Source organism: Salvelinus alpinus, chromosome 21 (assembly GCF_045679555.1).
Source record: "Salvelinus alpinus chromosome 21, SLU_Salpinus.1, whole genome shotgun sequence".
Classification (NCBI taxonomy): domain Eukaryota; kingdom Metazoa; phylum Chordata; class Actinopteri; order Salmoniformes; family Salmonidae; genus Salvelinus; species Salvelinus alpinus.
Window position 1 is genome coordinate 6,534,678 of NC_092106.1, and position 22,215 is coordinate 6,556,892.

At 44.2% G+C, this 22,215-nt stretch overlaps 1 protein-coding gene across 2 annotated transcripts in view; it reads right to left on the bottom strand.

Moving 5' to 3' along the window:
- Positions 1 to 11,745: 11,745 nt before the first annotated feature.
- LOC139547699 (prostacyclin receptor-like) overlaps positions 11,746 to 22,215 on the bottom strand; it is a 66,300-nt gene continuing 55,830 nt past the window's right edge. For both annotated transcript variants that reach the window (XM_071356694.1, XM_071356695.1), the window contains exon 3: positions 11,746 to 15,821. In XM_071356694.1, coding sequence (XP_071212795.1) covers positions 15,495 to 15,821 — 327 coding nt within the window. In that variant the 3' untranslated portion in view covers positions 11,746 to 15,494. The remainder of the gene's footprint in view (positions 15,822 to 22,215) is intronic.

Sequence of the window (22,215 nt, forward strand, 5' to 3'; positions counted from 1 at the left end):
TAATACTTAATTTGCCATTTTTATTGCTCACTTGTTTGTGTAAAATGTGCTGACTTTAGTATGTACTCATGGCAGTTATTTGGAGTATGGATGGAACTTCAACTCAGTTCAGGTAATGTGTGTATCCCAGGCTGCCAGTCTCCTTGCAGTCTTCATAATATCCTTTACAAGACACCCTCTGAGATTGGGTCAGAGGAGGTCACCCCGGCCTCTGTAAGAGGAGCTATCCCTGGCTGCACCAGGCTATATTTGGTGCCTCCTGGGATTGCCACAGGAGCCTCTGGTAATCCGGGTCAGTCCGGTTCGTGACATCTCACCCCTGTAACTCCAAATGCCTCCAAGTCTGACCCACACGTGACGGGCAGGGACAGCCAATCAGATCAATCATATCTGGGGACGGATGGATTATTTTATAGTACGGTAAGTAGTTCCGGTACATTAGGAACCTGAGGACATCACTCAGTTGGAAAGCTATGACCCCCTTTACTCTACTTCAACTGCATATGTCTAAATATAGTCTGGCGGTTGTAAAAAAACACATGATCGTGACTGGGCAAGGTGCCTGTGTAAGGGGAGTAAACTACAATTTATGTAGAGATATTACGTTAATGCACTAGTGTAAGAAATTCAATATCAGATTTTTAGGAGTAAACTTGTTTTTAAAGCTTGTTCAGTGAATATACAAGGTATTGGTCTGTTGCATTAGAGTGCCTACCCTACTGGTAGTAGACAAGAATAGCCTCTGTTCACATGATATGCTTCCAACTACAGCAGATCTGAAGGAACCAAATAACTGACAGGTCGCTGGTTCGAATACCCAAGCAGACGAGGTGTAATAATAAACAAAACATTTTTACTGCCACTTAGTGTTTGCTCACAAGTATAATTCATTGGCTGATCCCTGATGAAGGTGAAATTATGTGATCATTCCTTAACACATAGGAAGTCCCACCCAGTTGACTGCTTTCAAATGGCGGAAGCCCTCAATGTCCATACATGCCAAAGTGGGTTTTATCCATATAGAGTCCTTTAACTCCAATGTGTTGTCCTCACCTTTTCATAGTTGTGGAGAACAAAATGGTCTTATGTGATGCTCTGGGTGTAGTTTCACATATCCTCACTAGATGATGCTGTATCATTCTCTTGGAATCTGCTCGGGGATTCGATCTAGCAAACTTTCAGTTACTGGCCCCACGCTCTAACCACTAGGCTACCTGCGGCCTAACAACACCTGTGCCAATATACCCTCCAAACACCGGCTTCTCGGGCATTATCATTTAAGTAGACATTTTATTTTTAAATCATCACTGTGTGTTTATTGCATGAAAATAACTCGGCATATATTTTTATAATGTATTTCCCTGATCCTCCTTTTGCCATTGATATGCTCAGTCTGATTATGTGGCTGTGTTGATACAAATGTAAATATATTGACATACACAGCCCTGATTTGCTGATAGGATTGTCTATAGTCCAGAGCCTATCCGCTAACCCCGTCACAGTAGGAGGATACATATGCAAATAAAAGATGACTGTTCATTGGTCAGAATAATCGGATTGTGATGTCATGCTGAAATTCCAGGCTTATTTCGTTTTTAAAGCTCTTACACTAAAATGGAATTATCATAATTTTCACAATTTCAGAGAGTTATTTCGACCTCATAGTGTGGAAATATAAAAAACGACTGGAAAATCTATCTTTTGACTGAACGTTTAACATTTCAATGAGTTGAGACTGGTGTTAGTCATTTAATGGGGAAAATCATTCTGAAACTGCTCTCATGCTTGAGATCGGTTCAGCCGACCAGTCCCTCAAGGACTGAAAGGTATTGTTCCAACGTAAGTCTTATTATTCATTTAGGTGTTTGTTGCTCTGTCTCTGTCTCATTGGTAAGATAATATAATTATCCCCTCACATTAATCTTCGTAGGGAAATCTAACACAATCGATGTAGCCTTTCTAATTATCTCGCATTTCATGACTCAGTTATTGTTTGCCACCCATCATTTTTTACAGACAGCTGGTCACCACTGAAAAAAATGTGTTTTTTCATCAAATCAAAAGTTATTCAAGTTGAGAGTTCGAGCCATTTGATGTGCTACTACTGTGCCACATATCAAATGTAGCAGAACTCGTTGGAATTGTGTAGAATTAGCTTTAAGAATCAGCCTCATTGCAAAATGTGTAGAATAATATGTGATTCGTTATTAAACTGCACATTTTCTCTCTGCCCCATGGCAACATGTGTAGAATAGCAGTAAATGGGCTTTAAAACAGCAACATTTTCTCTCAGCCTCATGGCAAAATATGTAGAGTAGCATGAGTTTAGCTATAAAATTGCAACAAAAAAAATTGGTAAAATGAGTAGAATTGTAGGATGTGAACTGTTCTTTCCTGTGGTACGCCACTGCTCCCTCCGCTAAAGCTACTGACTGCCTTTCCGACCTGCCTTTACAACCAAACATATGAAGTTGTGAAAGACCATCAACCACGGCCTGCTAGATCACTACATTTGTTTTGGTTTTTAAAGCGACTTTGATATTCTTGTTTGTAATGAAAAACACTATACAAAATACATGTATTATTATTATTATAACCTGGAAGGTATAGAGACCCACTGGGCACACACTGGTTGAATCAATGTTGTTTCCACATAATTTCAATGAAATGACGTTGAACCAACGTGGAATAGACGTTGAATTGACGTCAGTGCCCAATGGGGAGCAATAGTAATGCCATCTTTTTGAAGTTACTAACAATGCCATGGCTCATTGGTCAACGCCTATGGGGAAATTAATGTTTTTGGGGGGATAAATGCCAAAAATAAGGTCCGTGGTAAACACAGGCTTAGGAGATCTTATACATTTTCTTCTATGAAAAATCTTCATCCGCTAACATGACTTTTTGGGAATTTTGAAGGATTTATGTAATCAAAACAAGCACCTAAGCGCATAAAGGCTTCATAATTCATAAAGGTCATGTTAACTGACTGATATTACCTCACATAGAACAAAATGTATCTTCTAAGCCTGTGTTAACCTCAGACTTTATTTTCTGTGTTTATCTAAAAAAAAGCCCCATCCTGGCAGCCTGTCAGGGCAATTCCTTTGATAACTGCAGCCAAAGAGACAAACATCGAATATGATTTGCCCCAGCTACTTCAGAGAGCTTCTTGGGCCATCGGACATTGACCCTTAGGGCTGTAACACTGACTATGTCTCCCTCACTGAGTTTGCCATTACAAATCTAAAGGTTAAACGAAGGCATGGAAGTCATGACCTTTTATAATGAGGTGTTTGATTCTGTTCTGCAGTCAAGAACAGGCCCAACTGGACAGACTGTGGTCAGATGGCTCAATCCACCTGCAGAAACTAGTTACTTTCCCTTTAACCAAAAAGCCCTTGGTCAAGGGAAGTGTCTCGCCTCTATGCACCACAAGGAGTGATGTCCTCTGTTCCAAGTTACAGAAAACAGACGCCTACCTTTCACTGGAGGTTTACATATTAATCGCTGATGGTCATTATAATTACTCCATGGGGAGTCATTGCCAGGAGTCCTTGACGGAATTTCCTGGAATGGAACACCATCTCTGTTAAACACGTCACCTTTGGTAAACTAGGTAACACGACGCATGCCGCACAGAGAGCAAAAGTGTATTGTCCTCAAGTCAGGATATCAATCTTTGATTTTGCTTTATGTGGTCTCGATTGAAAGTGTCCAATCAGCAACGAGGTATGATATCTATGTAGAAAGCTAGTATGATTCTCATTCCTGTAAAAAAACAAAATGTCAGGTCGTTTTGAAAATCAGTCTGGAAATGGCCACCAAAATAAAATATAACAATCATTCTGGTGTTATTAGGACACAGGATGTTCACTCTGAAAATGCAGATCGTATTTGAAATCAGATTAAATGTGAGTCATACTCGGAGGATCATGGCCTTTTTATCAATAAAAGACAGATACATGGCTCCCCATGTAATAACACTTAGAAAACTGCTGTTTGAAAATCGCACTTTGGTTAATATTCTTCCAACATAAATTCCCTGTTAGATCAATAAGTCAATGGATTGATTTCAGATGAGAATTCCCCATAGACTAACATTGTACTTAAAACCCTTCTCAAATTCTCAAAGGCTTCCTTTGCAATGTCACACAATTACGCATTAGGGCGCGATTCAATCCGTATTGCCAAAGTTCAGCGCTATAGCATGCCTGAAATTTAAAGGTAATCTCCAATTGACCCAACATATGCAGCGTTTACCATGAATGCAGTCTCCGCGAACGTGGAAACATAGCCTTTAAATATCCATCGCTCTGCAGGGCGGATCTTCAGTGCTACAGATTGAATCAAGCCCTTAGTCTTTGTATCTCTCAACACACCCCCAAGCTGAGGTGGTCAGAGGTCAAAGAATGGTCACTTATCGGGAGAGTATCATTTATCGGGAGGAAAGGGAAAGATGTCGACTGAGGGTCTCAGGTGAGGGTCAGGGTTACTGACAGATAAGGTGGGCAAGTTCACCCACTGTAATTAGAATTTGAGAAAGACTGAGTTCTGAGGAAGAAAGACAAAATGAAAGAAAGACAACGAAAGAACAAGAAAATACTCATGTCGAAGTGTGTGTATACTGCTGCGCATCAGTCTGGTTCATCTCAGTTCATCACTCCCTGTTCTGTTCGTCCATTCTATTTCCATCTGGTTAATCAATGCACACTTTTAATTACAACCTCAGTGAGGGCCAGGACTGCTGTTCATTAGTGCTCTGCTTCAGATAAAGATTCATCACTGTCAAGACTCTGGTGAATCACAGATAACCAGGGTGCTGGGCTTCCTGTCCGTACAACAGAGCAGGGCGCTGTTCCAGAACTAGAGCAAAGCATCCTTCCATGCTTCTGATCCTCTGTAGCCCAGTTGGTAAAGCTTGCAATGCCAAGATAGTGGGTTCAATTCCTGGGACCACCTATATGGAGACACACGTCTGCTAAATGGCATATATTATATTACGTAATTAATAATTGACTTGTCATGACTAAATTAACAAAAGTATTGTGATACATTAGTGATGACTTCAATGAAGGAAGGATGCATTTAGAAAATATTGTCACACTGCCCGAAGGTCCTGGGCACTGCATTTCAGATACATATTTGTTCATGGGACCGTTTTATTATGTTAATGATGTTCCTGAGATGTAAAACACTTCTCCAGACATCGCAAGATATAATCATCGGTAATGACCTGCGCCAAATGTGTATCTGGAATGCTACTGTCTCAAAAGACAGGCCAGCGGGTTTTACAGTCTTGAGCACACATACTACTAAACCAGAGTGATTTCATGAGGAATCAGCTATGTGAATAGCCTGTACAAAATGGTGATGATGATGAAAGACCATGAAGACAGGCAGAGGGCTTTTTGATGGTATCAGAGCGCCTGTTTCTGTATTGGCTCTTAGTGATGAATAAATCTATTGTTATCCCAGGAAATATCATCTTGCAAATGAAGGACCATCTTCAACCACTTAGTGGAATCCCATTACCGGAGAATATGACATGTGGAATTTGTTGCATTATTATGAATAAACTGTTTTTGGCTTGTGAACTTGCTCTCTTTCTCGCACGCACACAAACACTGCTGGGAAATTAAGCATCTACATCAGTTTAATATGTCAGTAAAGCTGCTCTACTTTCTATTCATGTTAAAGAAAAAAATCCGGTAAGGCTTTGCTAAAGGAGTAGGCTTTATGGTTGCAGTCTATAGTATGTCTTGGTTATGGTTTCCTGCCCTCATTCAGATGATAGTCCCTCTGGTGAGGTATGCTGGGGTCCGTGCCAACTCTACACTGTCAGTTGTCTTTCGATGACCTCTTTTTTTTGTAGGTTATATACTGCGTCGTTGTTATTCTGCAACTACCTTTCCTGTATGCTCTGCCTGCTTCTGATACGATCTTTCGAGATGGCATATGGGGAAGTGAAGTTTTATGAATACTTTACGACTGCATATGTATACTTACTGTAAAACCATAGAAGTTGATTTGATGCCGAATGGCATTTCTCTAGTCAATAAACCAACAGTTTATTTCTCTATATTTCTAAGAATCGTAAACGTTCATGTCATCTCCCAGATGCAATTGTTTTGTGTGTTGACTGACTGGCATGTTCAAAGCAGCTATGTTGTCTAAACCCCAACTTAAACCATTTTCCTATTTATCTTGTCTTGTTTTATCCTTTATCTGTAAACACACGGGCCATGTCTTCAAGCTTTGTGAATTCTACAAGACATACAGTATATTTTCCACGTTTCATTTCTGTACAGTCACACAGCGTATAACTTTCCCTCCACTTGTCCATCATCACAGATTAATATGACATACACTACTGGTCAAAAGTTATAGAACCCTCTACTTGTTCAAGGGATTTGCTTTATTTTGACTATTTTCTACATTATAGAATAATAGTGAAGACATCAACTATGAACGAACACATATGGAGTCATGTAGTAACCAAAAAAAGTGTTAAACATCAAAATATATTTTATATTTGAGTTTGTTCAGATAGCCACCCTGCATTGACAGCTTTGCTCACTCTTGGCATTCTCTCAACCAGCTTCATGGGGTAGTCACCTGGAATACATATCAATTAACAGGTGTGCCTTGTTAATATGTGGAATTTCTTTCCCTCTTAATGCGTTTCAGCCAATCAGTTGTGTTGTGACAAGGTAGGGGTGGTATTCAGAAGATAGCCCTATTTGGTAAAAGACCAAGTCCATGTTATGGCAAAAACAGCTCAAATAAGCAAAGAGAAACAACAATACATCATTACTTTAAGACATGAAGGTCAGTCAATAAGGAACATTTCAAGAACTTTGAAAGTTTCTTCAAGTGCAGTCGCAAAAACCATAAAGAGCTTTGATGAAACTGTCTCTCATGAGGACCGCCACAGGAAAGGAAGACCCAGGGTTACCTCTGCTGCAGAGGTTAAGTTCATTAGAGTTACCAGCCTCAGAAACTGCATCCCAAATAAATGCTTCACAGAGTTCAAGTAACAGACACATCTCAACATCAACTGTTCAGAGGAGACTGCGCGAATCAGGCCTTTGTGGTCGAATTGCTGCAAAGAAACCACCTGGGCCAAGAAACACGAGCAATGGACATTAGACCAGTGGAAATTTGTCCTTTGGCCTGGAGTCCAAATTTGAGATTTTTGGTTCCAACCGCCATATCTTTGTGAGACACAGAGTAGGAGAATGGATGATCTCCGCATGTGTGGTTCCCACCGTGAAGCATGAAGGAGGAAGTGTGATGGTGTGGGGGTGCTTTGCTGGTGACACTGTCAGAGATTTATTTAGAATTCAAGGCCCACTTAATCAGCATGGCTACCACAGCATTCTGCAGCGATATGCCATCCCATCTGGTTTGGGTTTAGTGGGACTATCATTTGTTTTTCAGCAGGACAATGACCCAACACACCTCCAGACAGTGTAAGGGCTATTTTACCAAGAAGGAGAGTGATGTAGTGCTGCATCAGATGACCTGGCCTCCACATTCTCCCGACCTCAACCAAATTGAGATGGTTTGGGATAAATCGGACCGCAGAGTGAAGGAAAAGAAGCCAACAAGTGCTCAGCATGTGGGAACTCTTTCAAGACTATATGTAAAAGCATTCCAGGTGGTGAAGCTGGTTGAGAGAATGTCAAGAGTGTGCAAAGCTGTCATCAAGGCAAATGGTGGCTATTTTAAGAATCACAAATATCAACTAGATTTTGATTTGTTTAACACTTTTTTGGTTAATACATGATGCCATATGTGTTACTTCATAGTTTTGATGTCTTCACTGTCATTCTACAATGTAGAAATTACTAAAAATAAAGAAAAACCCTTGAATGAGTAGGTGTTCTTAAACTTTTGACCAGTAGTGTACATGCGGAAAGTAAGTAAATCACACAATAGGGAAGTTACACACGTTATATATACTCTTACATTTAAGTCATTTACATTTAAGTCATTTAGCAGACGCTCTTATCCAGAGCGACTTACAAATTGGTGCATTCACCTTATGATATCCAGTGGAACAACCACTTTACAATAGTGCATCTAACTCTTTTAAGGGGGGGGGGGGTTAGAAGGATTACTTTATCCTATCCTAAGGATTCCTTAAAGAGGTGGGGTTTCAGGTGTCTCCGGAAGGTGGTGATTGACTCCGCTGACCTGGCGTCGTGAGGGAGTTTGTTCCACCATTGGGGTGCCAGAGCAGCGAACAGTTTTGACTGGGCTGAGCGGGAACTGTACTTCCTCAGAGGTAGGGAGGCGAGCAGGCCAGAGGTGGATGAACGCAGTGCCCTTGTTTGGGTGTAGGGCCTGATCAGAGCCTGAAGGTACGGAGGTGCCGTTCCCCTCACAGCTCCGTAGGCAAGCACCATGGTCTTGTAGCGGATGCGAGCTTCAACTGGAAGCCAGTGGAGAGAGCGGAGGAGCGGGGTGACGTGAGAGAACTTGGGAAAGTTGAACACCAGACGGGCTGCGGCGTTCTGGATGAGTTGTAGGGGTTTAATGGCACAGGCAGGGAGCCCAGCCAACAGCGAGTTGCAGTAATCCAGACGGGAGATGACAAGTGCCTGGATTAGGACCTGCGCCGCTTCCTGCGTGAGGCAGGGTCGTACTCTGCGAATGTTGTAGAGCATGAACCTACAGGAACGGGTCACCGCCTTGATGTTAGTTGAGAACGACAGGGTGTTGTCCAGGATCACGCCAAGGTTCTTAGCACTCTGGGAGGAGGACACAATGGAGTTGTCAACCGTGATGGCGAGATCATGGAACGGGCAGTCCTTCCCCGGGAGGAAGAGCAGCTCCGTCTTGCCGAGGTTCAGCTTGAGGTGGTGATCCGTCATCCACACTGATATGTCTGCCAGACATGCAGAGATGCGATTCACCACCTGGTTATCAGAGGTGGGAAAGGAGAAGATTAATTGTGTGTCGTCTGCATAGCAATGATAGGAGAGACCATGTGAGGATATGACAGAGCCAAGTGACTTGGTGTATAGCGAGAATAGGAGAGGGCCTAGAACAGAGCCCTGGGGGACACCAGTGGTGAGAGCACGTGGTGCGGAGACAGATTCTCGCCACGCCACCTGGTAGGAGCGACCTGTCAGGTAGGACGCAATCCAAGCGTGGGCCGCGCCGGAGATGCCCAGCTCGGAGAGGGTGGAGAGGAGGATCTGATGGTTCACAGTATCAAAGGCAGCCGATAGGTCTAAAAGGATGAGAGCAGAGGAGAGAGAGTTAGCTTTAGCAGTGCGGAGCGCCTCCGTGACACAGAGAAGAGCAGTCTCAGTTGAATGACTAGTCTTGAAACCTGACTGATTTGGATCAAGAAGGTCATTCTGAGAGAGATAGCAGGAGAGCTGGCCAAGGACGGCACGTTCAAGAGTTTTGGAGAGAAAAGAAAGAAGGGATACTGGTCTGTAGTTGTTGACATCGGAGGGATCGAGTGTAGGTTTTTTCAGAAGGGGTGCAACTCTCGCTCTCTTGAAGACGGAAGGGACGTAGCCAGCGGTCAAGGATGAGTTGATGAGCGAGGTGAGGTAAGGGAGAAGGTCTCCGGAAATGGTCTGGAGAAGAGAGGAGGGGATAGGGTCAAGCGTGCAGGTTGTTGGGCGGCCGGCCGTCACAAGACGCGAGATTTCATCTGGAGAGAGAGGGGAGAAAGAGGTCAAAGCACAGGGTAGGGCAGTGTGAGCAGAACCAGCGGTGTCGTTTGACTTAGCAAACGAGGATCGGATGTCGTCGACCTTCTTTTCAAAATGGTTGACGAAGTCATCAGCAGAGAGGGAGGAGGGGGGAGGAGGGGGAGGAGGATTCAGGAGGGAGGAGAAGGTGGCAAAGAGCTTCCTAGGGTTAGAGGCAGATGCTTGGAATTTAGAGTGGTAGAAATTGGCTTTAGCAGCAGAGACAGAAGAGGAGAATGTAGAGAGGAGGGAGTGAAAGGATGCCAGGTCCGCAGGGAGGCGAGTTTTCCTCCATTTCCGCTCGGCTGCCCGGAGCCCTGTTCTGTGAGCTCGCAATGAGTCGTCGAGCCACGGAGCAGGAGGGGAGGACCGAGCCGGCCTGGAGGATAGGGGACATAGAGAGTCAAAGGATGCAGAAAGGGAGGAGAGGAGGGTTGAGGAGGCAGAATCAGGAGATAGGTTGGAGAAGGTTTGAGCAGAGGGAAGAGATGATAGGATGGAAGAGGAGAGAGTAGCGGGGGAGAGAGAGCGAAGGTTGGGACGGCGCGATACCATCCGAGTAGGGGCAGTGTGGGAAGTGTTGGATGAGAGCGAGAGGGAAAAGGATACAAGGTAGTGGTCGGAGACTTGGAGGGGAGTTGCAATGAGATTAGTGGAAGAACAGCATCTAGTAAAGATGAGGTCAAGCGTATTGCCTGCCTTGTGAGTAGGGGGGAAGGTGAGAGGGTGAGGTCAAAAGAGGAGAGGAGTGGAAAGAAGGAGGCAGAGAGGAATGAGTCAAAGGTAGACGTGGGGAGGTTAAAGTCACCCAGAACTGTGAGAGGTGAGCCATCCTCAGGAAAGGAACTTATCAGGGCGTCAAGCTCATTCATGAACTCTCCAAGGGAACCTGGAGGGCGATAAATGATAAGGATGTTAAGCTTGAAAGGGCTGGTAACTGTGACAGCATGGAATTCAAAGGAGGCGATAGACAGATGGGTCAGGGGAGAAAGAGAGAATGTCCACTTGGGAGAGATGAGGATCCCAGTGCCACCACCCCGCTGACCAGAAGCTCTCGGGGTGTGCGAGAACACGTGGGCAGACGAGGAGAGAGCAGTAGGAGTAGCAGTGTTATCAGTGGTAATCCATGTTTCCGTCAGTGCCAAGAAGTCGAGGGACTGGAGGGAAGCATAGGCTGAGATGAACTCTGCCTTGTTGGCCGCAGATCGGCAGTTCCAGAGGCTGCCTGAGACCTGGAACTCCACGTGGGTCGTGCGCGCTGGGACCACCAGGTTAGAGTAGCAGCGGCCACGCGGTGTGAAGCGTTTGTATGGTCTGTGCAGAGAGGAGAGAACAGGGATAGACAGACACATAGTTGACAGGCTACAGAAGAGGCTACGCTAATGCAAAGGAGATTGGAATGACAAGTGGACTACACGTCTCGAATGTTCAGAAAGTTAAGCTTACGTTGCAAAAAATCTTATTGACTAAAATGATATAGTACTGCTGGCTGGTGAAATAGGCTAGCTAGCAGTGGCTGCGTTGTTGACTTTGTTTGAAAGTGTAGCTGGCTAGGTAACCTCGACAATTACTCTAGACTACACAATTATCTTGGATACAAAGACGGCTATGTAGCCAGCTAAGATCAAACAAATCAAACTGTTGTACTGTAATGAAATGAAATGTAATACTACCTGTAATACTACCTGTGGAGCAAAGCGGAATGCAACTACTCGCTCCAAACCAAACCGGAAGTGCGTATCGTAGAGGGAGAGGCAATAGAAGTGTTGTTTCTTGTATTATTGTCTTTTGTGTCTTTAGAGGACTGCTTCACCTTAATGTCCCCTTTCCCTTTTCTTCTGTCCTTATTTTGTCCCACTTTGTCCCTTCTTTGTCCCTTCTTCTCTTCTGCCAACTAGACACTCCTTGTTAGCTAGCTAGCTTCTTTCAGGAATGTCCCTAGCAACTGCCTAGCAACAGGTAAACAACTTAGCTAGCTAAGAAAACGGTATAATTTTATGAAAAATTGTTACTTTAATTGTTATTGACTCTTAATCTTTATTTAGCATTTTCATCTTTTTACATAGGAACATGTACAGCAACCTATATATAACACGTCTAACATGTATTCACATTTGTTACAATTGATCCCAATACTGCAAGAACATATCTGACACCGTATATTCTCAAGTGCAAGAAGCCAGGCTGGAACACACACTGGGTATGTGGCACATCATAGCTCAGGAAACAAAATCACTACAACACACCGCAAAACACAACACAAACCACATACACAAAACATCAAACACAACAGCACAAAACATGCATACAACACAACTGAGAGAACACATAGAAACGTACACAAAAAGGACTTACCACCAGCAAACACAAACGCAGCACTCTTCATGCAATCACTATCAGAGGCTGCGTTTACACAGGCAGCCATATTCTGATCTTTCTTTTTTGTAATTGGCCTATTTAACAATCAGATCAGCTCTAAAGAAATATCTGATGGATGTGAAAATATCAGAATAGCGCAAGCCTACGTAACCGCAGGATCTTCATTTGATCGCCACACTGCATTAAATGCATATGAGCATCATGATGTACATAAATTCACTGAAAACACACGGTTATATTAACAGTATTGCACTTTTCATGTGGCCTCATTTTTTACCAATAGCCTAACCACCGACCAAGAAACAATGTGGACTAAATGTTCAAATCCTTTTGCTGCAGGATTATTTTGCTGTGACAATATAGGTCAAATGAATTAGCTTGATAAGAAGGAGATGCGGTACCCTCTTGAGCGAGTGCACTAAGGAATGTCCATACAATATATTGTACAACAGAATAGTGCCATAGACACAGGTCTCTCTCAATGAGCCCATAATGCACCCTAGATTTGACTACCTACAACAGCGTATTGATGACGGAAGTGTTGGATGCAAAGGTTTGGAAACTGAGACATGGATTTAAGACATGTCACGTGCACATGCATAGGATCCATGATCCATTCATCCTTAAAAGAAGATAAAGAGATTGACCCTCTTTAAAACTTGACCATAGATCCAGGGGACATGCACGCAGAAGAGGCCTTCATGTTGTAGGAAGGTGACCTGATGTGACCTAGCCCGGTACGAACCATTCTGATCGCACGCGCTTACATTCTGTTTCACTACACGGATCCGTGCACGTAAGCGCACGAGATCAGGATGGTGCGTACGAGGCTAGCTGTGACCTGCATCCCGCACGTCAATTATGTGACAGATCAGAGAGAGACATTTTAAGAGCTAAGAGGGCAAAGAGGTTGTCAATAAAACAGAGCTTAACAAAATCACATCTTTCTCATTCCTGCATGTTGATTTACCACACTGTTGTGAATGTCATTTGAAGATAATGACCTGAATGCCTTGGGCATATGCAAGGGCATATTGTCTGTTTTGTACATTTACAAGATGTGAAATCATTCAGGAAGTGAGGAAATCTAAATTCCATAAGGTAGTAATAGTGGACACCGCCATACCATCTTTGGTAAGCTAACCAAATTATTAGTAGATATTTTAACAGGAACATTCTTTCCCCAGCTTGGAAATGGAGTTCAGTGATACCTGGACAGAAGACCTAGTGCAATGTTTTCACGGGCTTCACCGGGTGTGTATTTACAGTGCCTTCAGAAACTATTCATACCCCTTGACTTTTCCACATTTTGTTGTTTCAGCCTGAATTTTAAACGGATTATGTTTTTAGAAATGTTTACAAATTACAAATGAAAAGCTGAAATGTCTCAAGTCAATAAGTATTCAACCCCTTTGTTATGGCCGGCCTAAATAAGTTCAGGAGTAAAAATTTGCTTAACAAGTCAAATAATATGTTTAATGGTAAAGAATTGTCCCTGTGCCCAAGAAACCAAAGGTAACCTGCCTAAATGACTACGGCCCCGTATCACTTACATCAGTAGCCATGAAGTGCTTAGAAAGGCTGGTTATGGCTCACATCAACACCATCATCCCAGAAACACTAGACCCACTCCAATTTGCATACCGCCCTAACATATCCACAGATGATGCAAATCTCTATTGCACTCAACACTGCCCTTTCCCACCTGGACAAAAGGAACACCTACGTGAGAATGCTGTTCATTGACTACAGCTCAGCGTTTAACACCATAGTGCCCTCAAAGCTCATCACTAAGCTAAGGACCTTGGGACTAAACACCTCCCTCTGCAACTGGATCCTGGACTTCCTGATGGGCAGCCCCCAGGTGGTAAGGGTAGGCAACAACACATCTGCCACGCTTATCCTCAACACTGGTGCCCCTCAGGGGTGCGTGCTTAGTCCCCTCCTGTACTCCGTGTTCCCCCATGACTGCGTGGCCAAGCACGACTCCAACACTATCATTAAGTTTGCCGATGACACAATGTTGGTAGGCCTGATCACCGACAACGATGAGACAGCCTTTAGGGAGAAGATCAGAAACCTGGAAGTGTGGTGCCAGGACAACAACCTCTTCCTCAACGTAATCAAGACAAAAGGAGATGATCGTGGACTACAGGAAAAGGAGGGCCAAGCATGCCCCCATTCTCATCGACGGGGCTGTAGTGGATCAGGTTGAGAGCTTAAAGTTCCTGGGTGTCCACATCACCAACAAACTATCATGATCCAAACACACCAAGACATTCGTGAAAAGTCGTGAAAAGATTTATCATGGATCCTCAGAGCTTCAAAAAGTTATACAGGAAAACCTGGTTCAGTCTGCTTTCCAACAGACACTGGGAGACAAATTCACCTTTCAGTAGGATAATAACCTAAACACAAGGCCAAATATACTGTACATTGGAGTAGCTTACCAAGATGACATTGAATGTTCCTGATTGGCTTAGTTACAGTTTTGACTTAAATCGGCTTGAAAATCTATGGCAAGACTTGAAAATGTCTGTATAGCAATGACAGAGCTTGAAGGATTAAAAAAAATATATAACGTGCAAATATTGTACAATCCAGGTGTGCAAAGCTCACAGCTGTAATCGCTCCGAAAGGTAATTGTAACATGTATTGACTCAGGGGGTGTGAATACTTATGTAAATAAGATATTCCTGTATTTCATTTTCAATACATTTGCAAACATTTCTAAAAAACATATTTTCACTTCGTCATCATGGGGTATTGTGTGTAATGGGTGAGAAAAACAATATATCTAATCCATTTTGAATTCAGGCTGTAACACAACAAAATGTGGAATAAGTCAAGGGGTGGCAGGTAGCCTAGTGGTTAGAACGTTGGACTTGTAACCGAGAAGTTGCAAGATCAAATCCCCGAGCTGACAAGGTAAAAATCTGTCGATCTGCCCCTGAACAAGGCAAAGAATTTGTTATTAACTGAATTGCTTAGTTAAAGGTAAAAATAAAGTATGAATACTTTATGAAGGCACTGTATGTTGACAGAGTTCTTTACCCTTCCAGGGCTGGTTGTCCATAATGAATCCCCCTTAGTGGTCTTCTCCTGCATACATCCATTTCAGTTGCTTGGAGTTTTTTTTGTTTTCAGTGTTTTGAGGCATAATCGCTCACTTTATCCACTCCTTTGCAATCTTTTTATATGGCACTCACATGTATGAAACATGTATGAATGTATGAAACGTAGCTCATGCATCGGTATACTCATGCATAGGTATACTATATGCATTCTAGTCAACAGTGGATAAGGTAAGTACTAGTGGTCAAAAAAGTTAGTTCTCCAAACCCTAAATCCCGAACCCCTTCCCCCAATTGTCTACTCTCCCACATCCATCCATCCCTAAATCCCATCCTCTTTCCTGCCCCGAGTCCCACCCCCACATAAGAGGCTGGAGTATAGCTTGGGCTGCAAGGAAACAGAGGGCAAGGATTTGGGAGACTCCCTGTGGTCGTCAGGGGTTAAGGAGAAGGTGCAGTGGGCCGTGTTCTTCACCGCTCCCCCCGTGAAGCGGCAGCACAGCAGCGAGCGGAGGTGGCGGAACACGGACTTGCGGAAGATGATGAAGACCCAGGGGTCCACGATTGGGTTGAGGGCCTGGAAACGGAACGCCAGCAGGTTCTCCTGGTCGTCACCCACCGGCTCGATGGCATTGGCAAAACCGGCAATCTGAGGAGGAGAGACATAGAGAGAGAGAGAGTTAGATAGAGGAGTTTAGTTTATTAGGATCCCAATAAGCTATTGCACATGCAGCAGCTACTCTTACTCGTCAAAATAAAACGTAAAATAAGTTTTATGTGGAGTGAGATAAACAGCAGAAAAATAGAGTGCTGGATACTAAGGGGTGGGGGAAGAGAGTGACAAGGGAGAAAGAGAGGAGTAAGGACATTATACTGTATAAAATCCCATCACATGCCAGTATACAGGACAGTACAGAACGAGCCAGGCAGACACAGACAGACAGACATCCTGGCCACAGAGAGCAGCTGGCACCAAAAGCATCTCAGCCACCTCATTCCTTTCCTCCGTCTTCAATCCCCTTATTTCCTGTGATATATTCAATAAACAGTCCCATAATTGATTACGTGGCCTGATTGAGTGGTATCGCGTCACAGCGTAAATGTTTCCCTGTTGCTAAGCCCTGGGAGTGAAAAGTAATAACCCAAAAGACGGAGTGGGAGCAGCCCAGGGACCATTACATGTCTGAGCCGTGCCAAATCAGCATGCAGGAGGGAGTAGGACCACGCACCACGCTCTCTCATCTCCACCATAGGCTAACTAGCCATAACAGACAATATCCTGTAACGCACTGACAGACATTATAAAAAGGCGGAGAACATTGTGCAGACACTGTATTTGGTGTTGCCGTATTGCCACAACCACAGTGAACTAATGTTTCTGTAGAAATGTAGCAATGCCTTTGATGGAAGTGAATCCCCACATTGCACAACTGATGTCAAAATAGTCACACACACACACAACACATCACACACACATTATTTTATATCCTCGTGGGGACCTAAAATTAATTTCCACCCAAAATCCTATTTTCCCTAACCCTTAACCTAACCCTTAACCCACAACCCTAACCACTAACCCTTTACCCTAATCCTAATTGTAACCATAAACTTAACCCCAAAGCGTCCTAATCAAGAGGACTAATGATGGATGTAGGGGACCACAGATATTGCAATTCATTACATTCATAGGAGTGGAGGATCAATTATAAACACAACATGTTTTCCCTGATTCAGCTGTTCCCTGATTCAGCTGCTGGTCCCAGCTTTTGGCTCACTTATTCATTCACAGTGAAAGGATGGCCTAGGAGTGAAATACGTGTCATCCAATGTGGCGCACTGAGGGATAGTGAAATAAATCTACCATTGCTGCCATTACTGTAGCCCCAGGCTGAGTTAGAGGACGTATATGTTATATGGGCTGCTCTCGGAGTCTGAACTGCGGCAGTAAGGGTCAGACACAGTTCATAAGACAGTTAAGAGGCCCTATACTGTACAGGCTGACCATTGTGGTCCTCTGTAGCTCAGTTGCTTCAGCATGGCACTTTGCTATGCCAGGATAGTGGGTTTGATTACCGGGACCACCCATATGTAAACAATGTATGCACGCATGACTGTAAGTCAGTAAAAGTGTCTGCTGAATGGCATATATTACTAACCTGGCTGACGCGCGACCCACGTGACCACACAGCAAGCTGTGACTTTGAGAGCTGGTGAAAGCCAGGCTAATATATTACAGGCTGTCCATTGTTGGCATTACAAGGCCTCTAAGAATTATGGTTACAAACTAGGAACCTGTTGAACAGTGATAGATGAATACATAATAAAAACGGTTTCATGGAGACAGTGTCCAGGTGGGATGTCACACATTTGTAACCTATATTTAGGTAGGGGAGTCCCATTGAGAACAAGGTCTCTTTTTTTGAGGGAGCCCTGCATTATAAGACCAAGCAATTATACATTCAAGGCAGGAGCCTAGGAAACATACAAAGAAGAATATACACACAAAAAACAACACAATCATAGAAAAGGAAAGGAAATGCAGGAAATGTGATTTGGATGTGTACTGTGAAAAAAGCCTAAGATGGTGTTTGTTGTTACGTGTTGCCAAAACATCTCACAAAACACTGCCACTGTTGCCACCTTCTCCTTGCCACCCTGCCACATATGGTCCTCTGGGCAGACCTGGTATCCTTTAAGAGGGACACAAATCACGGGCACTGTCACTGAGTGTGGGTTTGGAACGCAGGATTGATGAGAGGCATCAGCCGCTGGTTAAACATGCTCCGTACTGATGAATGTGTGTGGTTTATAAGGCTCTGTGACAGGCTGCAGCAGTAGTGCAGTCTGGGGGGGACGATCCATCAGTTGGAAAAGGCATATTCAAGAATCATAAAACACATGCACCCACACCTAAGGGTGCATCTACCTGGGTACAGTCTGTGTGGGGCCAGAGCAGGGAAACATGGACACATTATAGGCCATTTGGTGCTGTTGATGGCCTTTGCTATCAGGAAACAGGCCCCATAATGGAAGTCCATATTGGCCTATTAGTCTCCATTTGGCTCCTGGAGGACTGTTGCGCCCCTTCTCCTTCAGATCCTGTTTCAATGGGATGATAAAGTTATGTGTCTGTTCATCTCAGAGACAACAAAGCAGTGGATCCCAGAGAGAGAGAGAGCGAGAGAGAGCAAGAGAGAGCAAGAGAGAGAGAAATAACAATTTCCTGTTTTCTTGTATCTTTGTGACCAAAGTCTTGATGATACTGTGATAATTTGCCGTCTAATGCTGACTACATGTGTTCCTGGGAGTGATAAGACAGAGTGTCAGAGTGACTTTCAAGTGTTTGAAAAATCGAATCAAATAAAAATGTGTTACATACACATATTTAACAAAATGTTATTGCGGGTATAGCAGGGTGAATAGGCCGTGGCTCGGGTGGTTCATGTCCTTGATAATCTTTTTGGCCATCCTGTAACATTGGGTCCTCTATGTCTCCTGGAGTGCAGGTAGTTTGCCCCCGGTGATGCTTTGGGCAGACCGCACCACCCTCTGGAGAGCCCTGCGGTTGCCAAACCAGGCGGTGATACAGCCTGACAGGATGCTCTGTTGTGAATCTGTAAAAGTTTGTGAGGGTGTTAGGGGCCAAGCCAAATTTCTTCAGCCTCCTGAGGTTGAAGAGGCGCTGTTGCGCCTTCTTCACCACACCGTCTGTGTGGGTAGGCCATTTAAGATCGTCAGTGATGTATATGCCGTGGAACTTGAAGCTTTCCACCTTCTCCACTGCGGTCCCGTCGAAGTGGATAGGGGCGTGCTCCCTCTGCTGTTTCCTGAAGTCCACGATCAGCTCTTTTGTTTTGTTGACGTTGAGGGAGAGGTTATTTTCCTGGCACCACTCTCCCACGGCCATCACCACCTCCCTGTGGATGGTCTCATCATCGTTGGTAATCAGGCCTACTACTGTTGTGTTGTCTGCAAACTTGATGATTGAGTTGGAGGCGTGTGTGGCCACGCAGTCATGGGTGAATGGAGTGCAGGAGGGGGCTGAGCACGCATCCTTGTGGGGCCCCTGTGTTGAGGATCAGCAAAGTGTTGGTGTTGTTTCCTACCTTCACCACCTGGGGGGCGGCCCATCAGAAAGTCCAGGACCCAATTGCACAGGGCGGGGTTCAGACCCAGGGCCCCAAGCTTAATGATGAGCTTGGAGGGTACTATGGTGTTGAATGCTGAGCTAAAGTCAATTAACAGCATACTTACACATGTATTCCTCTTGTCCAGATGGAATAGGGCAGTGTGCAGTGCGATGGCGATTGCATCGTTTGTGGATATATTGGGGCGTAAAGCAAATTGAAGTGGGTCTAGGGTGTCAGGTAAGGCAGAGGTGATATGATCCTTAACTAGCCTCTTAAAGCACTTCATGATGACAGAAGTGAGTGCTATGGGCTGATATAGTTAATTTAGTTCAGTTACCTTTGCTTTCTTGAGTACAGGAACAATGGTGGACATCTTGAAGCATGTGGGGACAACAGACTGGGATAGAGAGAGATTGAATATGTCCGTAAACACTCCAGCCAGCTGGTCTGCGCATGCTCTGAGGATGTGGCTACGGATATCATGGGCCGGCAGCCTTGCGAGGTTTAACATGCTTAAATGTCTTACTCACATCGGCCACGGAGAAGGAGCGTCCACAGTCCTTGGTAGCGAGCCACGTCGGTGGCACTGTGTTATCCTCAAAGCAGGCAAAGAAGGTGTTTAGCTTGTCCGGAAGCAAGACCTCAGTGTCCATGACGTGGCTGGTTTTCTCTTTGTAGTCTGTGATTGTCTGTAGACCCTGCCACACACGTCTCGAGTCTGAGCCGTTGAATTGCGACTCCACTTTGTCTCTGTACTGACGTTTTGCCTGTTTGATTGCCTTACGGGGGGAATAACTACACTCTTTGTATTCGGCCATATTCCCAGTCAATTTGCCATCGTTAAATGCGGTGGTTCACACTTTCAGTTTTGCGCGAATGCTGCCATCTATCCATGGTTTCTGGTTTGGGTAGGTTTTAATAATAACAGTGGGTACAACATCTCCTGTGTATTTGTCAATGTTATTCTCAGAGGTGATCCGGAACATATCCCATCAAAACGCATGGATTTCAATTGGTCAGACCAGCGTTGAATAGACCTTAGCGTGGGTACTTTGGGTTTCTGCCTATATGAAGGAAGGAGCAAAATGGAGTAGTGATCAGATTGGCCGAAGGAAGAGCCTTGTAGGAATTTCAAAAATGTAAGTAGCAGTGGTCCAATATTTTACCAGCACGAGTACTGCAGTCAATGTGTTGGTAGAACTTTGGTAGCGTTTTCTTCATATTTGCTTTGTTAAAATCCCCAGCTACAATAAATGCAGCCTCAGGTTTCCAGTTTGTATTAAGTCCAGTGTAGTTCTTTGAGGGCCGTCGTGGTATTGGCTTGAGGGGGAATATACATGGCTGTGACTATAACCAAAGAGAATTCTCTTGGGAGGTAATACTGTCGGCATTTGATTGTGAGGTAATCTAGGTCAGGTGAACAAAAGGACTTGAGTTTTTGTTTGTTATCACAATCACACCATGAGTGGTTAATCATGAAACATACACCCCCGCCTTTCTTCTTCCCGGAGACTTCTATATTTCTGTCTGTGCGATGTACTGAGAATCCAGATGACTTAATGGACATGGACAGTATATCCCGAGAGAGCCATGTTTACGTGAAACAGAGAATGTTACAATCCCTGGTGTCTCTCTGGAAGGAGATTCTGGCCCGGAGTTAGTCTACATTTTTTTATCCAGAGACTGAACATTAACGAGTAATATACTCGGAAGCGATGACTAGAAGACTAGAAGTCCACTCCGAATACCGCTTCTCCACCGGCTGTGTTTTGGAGCAGCCTTTGGAATAAGTTAAATTGTCCTTGGGGGGAACGATCAAGGATCCAATTCGGGAAAGTCGTATTCTTGGTCGTGGTGCTGGTGAGTTAACGCCGCTCTGATATCCAAAATATATTTCCAGCTGTATGCAATAACCCCCCAAAAATTCTGACCTAATAATGTAAGAAATAACAAACAAAAAAACATACAATAAATAAATACTGCAAAGTTGCTTAGGAGCTAGAAGCAGAGCTGCTATATCTGTCTGTGCCATGAACAGGAGAGGTTATAAACCAAGGTACAGTGCATTCAGAAAGTATTCAGACCCCTAGACTTTTTCCAAATTTTTACGTGACAGCCTTATTCTAAAATTGATTAAGTATATAAAAATTCAGGTCTTTAGAATTGTTTGCAACTTTATAAAAAAATGCAAACTGAAATATCACGTTTAAATAAGTATTCAGGCTCTTTACTCAGTACTTTGTTGAAGCACCTTTGGAAGCGATTACAGCCTTGAGTCTTCTTGGGTATGACGCTACAAGCTTGGCAGAACTGTATTCGGGAAGTTTCTCCCATTCTTCTCTGCAGATCCTCTCAAGCTCTGTCAAGTTGGATGGGGAGCATCGCGTGTTCGATCGGTTTCAAGTCCGGGCTCTGGCTGGGCCACTCAACGACATTCAGAGACCACAAAGTCACTCCTGTATTTTCTTGGCTGTGTTCTTAGGGTCGTTGTCCTGTTGGAAGGTGAACCTTCACCCCAGTATGAGGTCCTGAGTGCTCTGCGGGAGGTTTTCATTAAGGATCTCTGTACTTTGCTCCGTTCATCTTTTCCTCGATCCCAGTCCCTTGCCGCTGAAAAACATCCCCACAGCATGATGCTGCCACCATGCTTCACCGTAGGGATAGTGCCAGATTTCCTCCAGACGTGAAGCTTGGCATTCAGGCTAAAGAGTTCAATTCGGTTTCATCAGACCAGAGAATCTGGTTTCTGATGGTCTGAGAGTCCTTTAAGTGCCTTTTGGTAAACTCCAAGTGGGCTGCCATGTACCTTTTACTGAGGAGTGGCTTCTGTCTGGCCACTCTAGCATAAAGGCCTGATTGGTGGAGTGCTGCAAAGATGGTTGTCCTTCTGGAAGGTTCTCCCAACTCCACAGA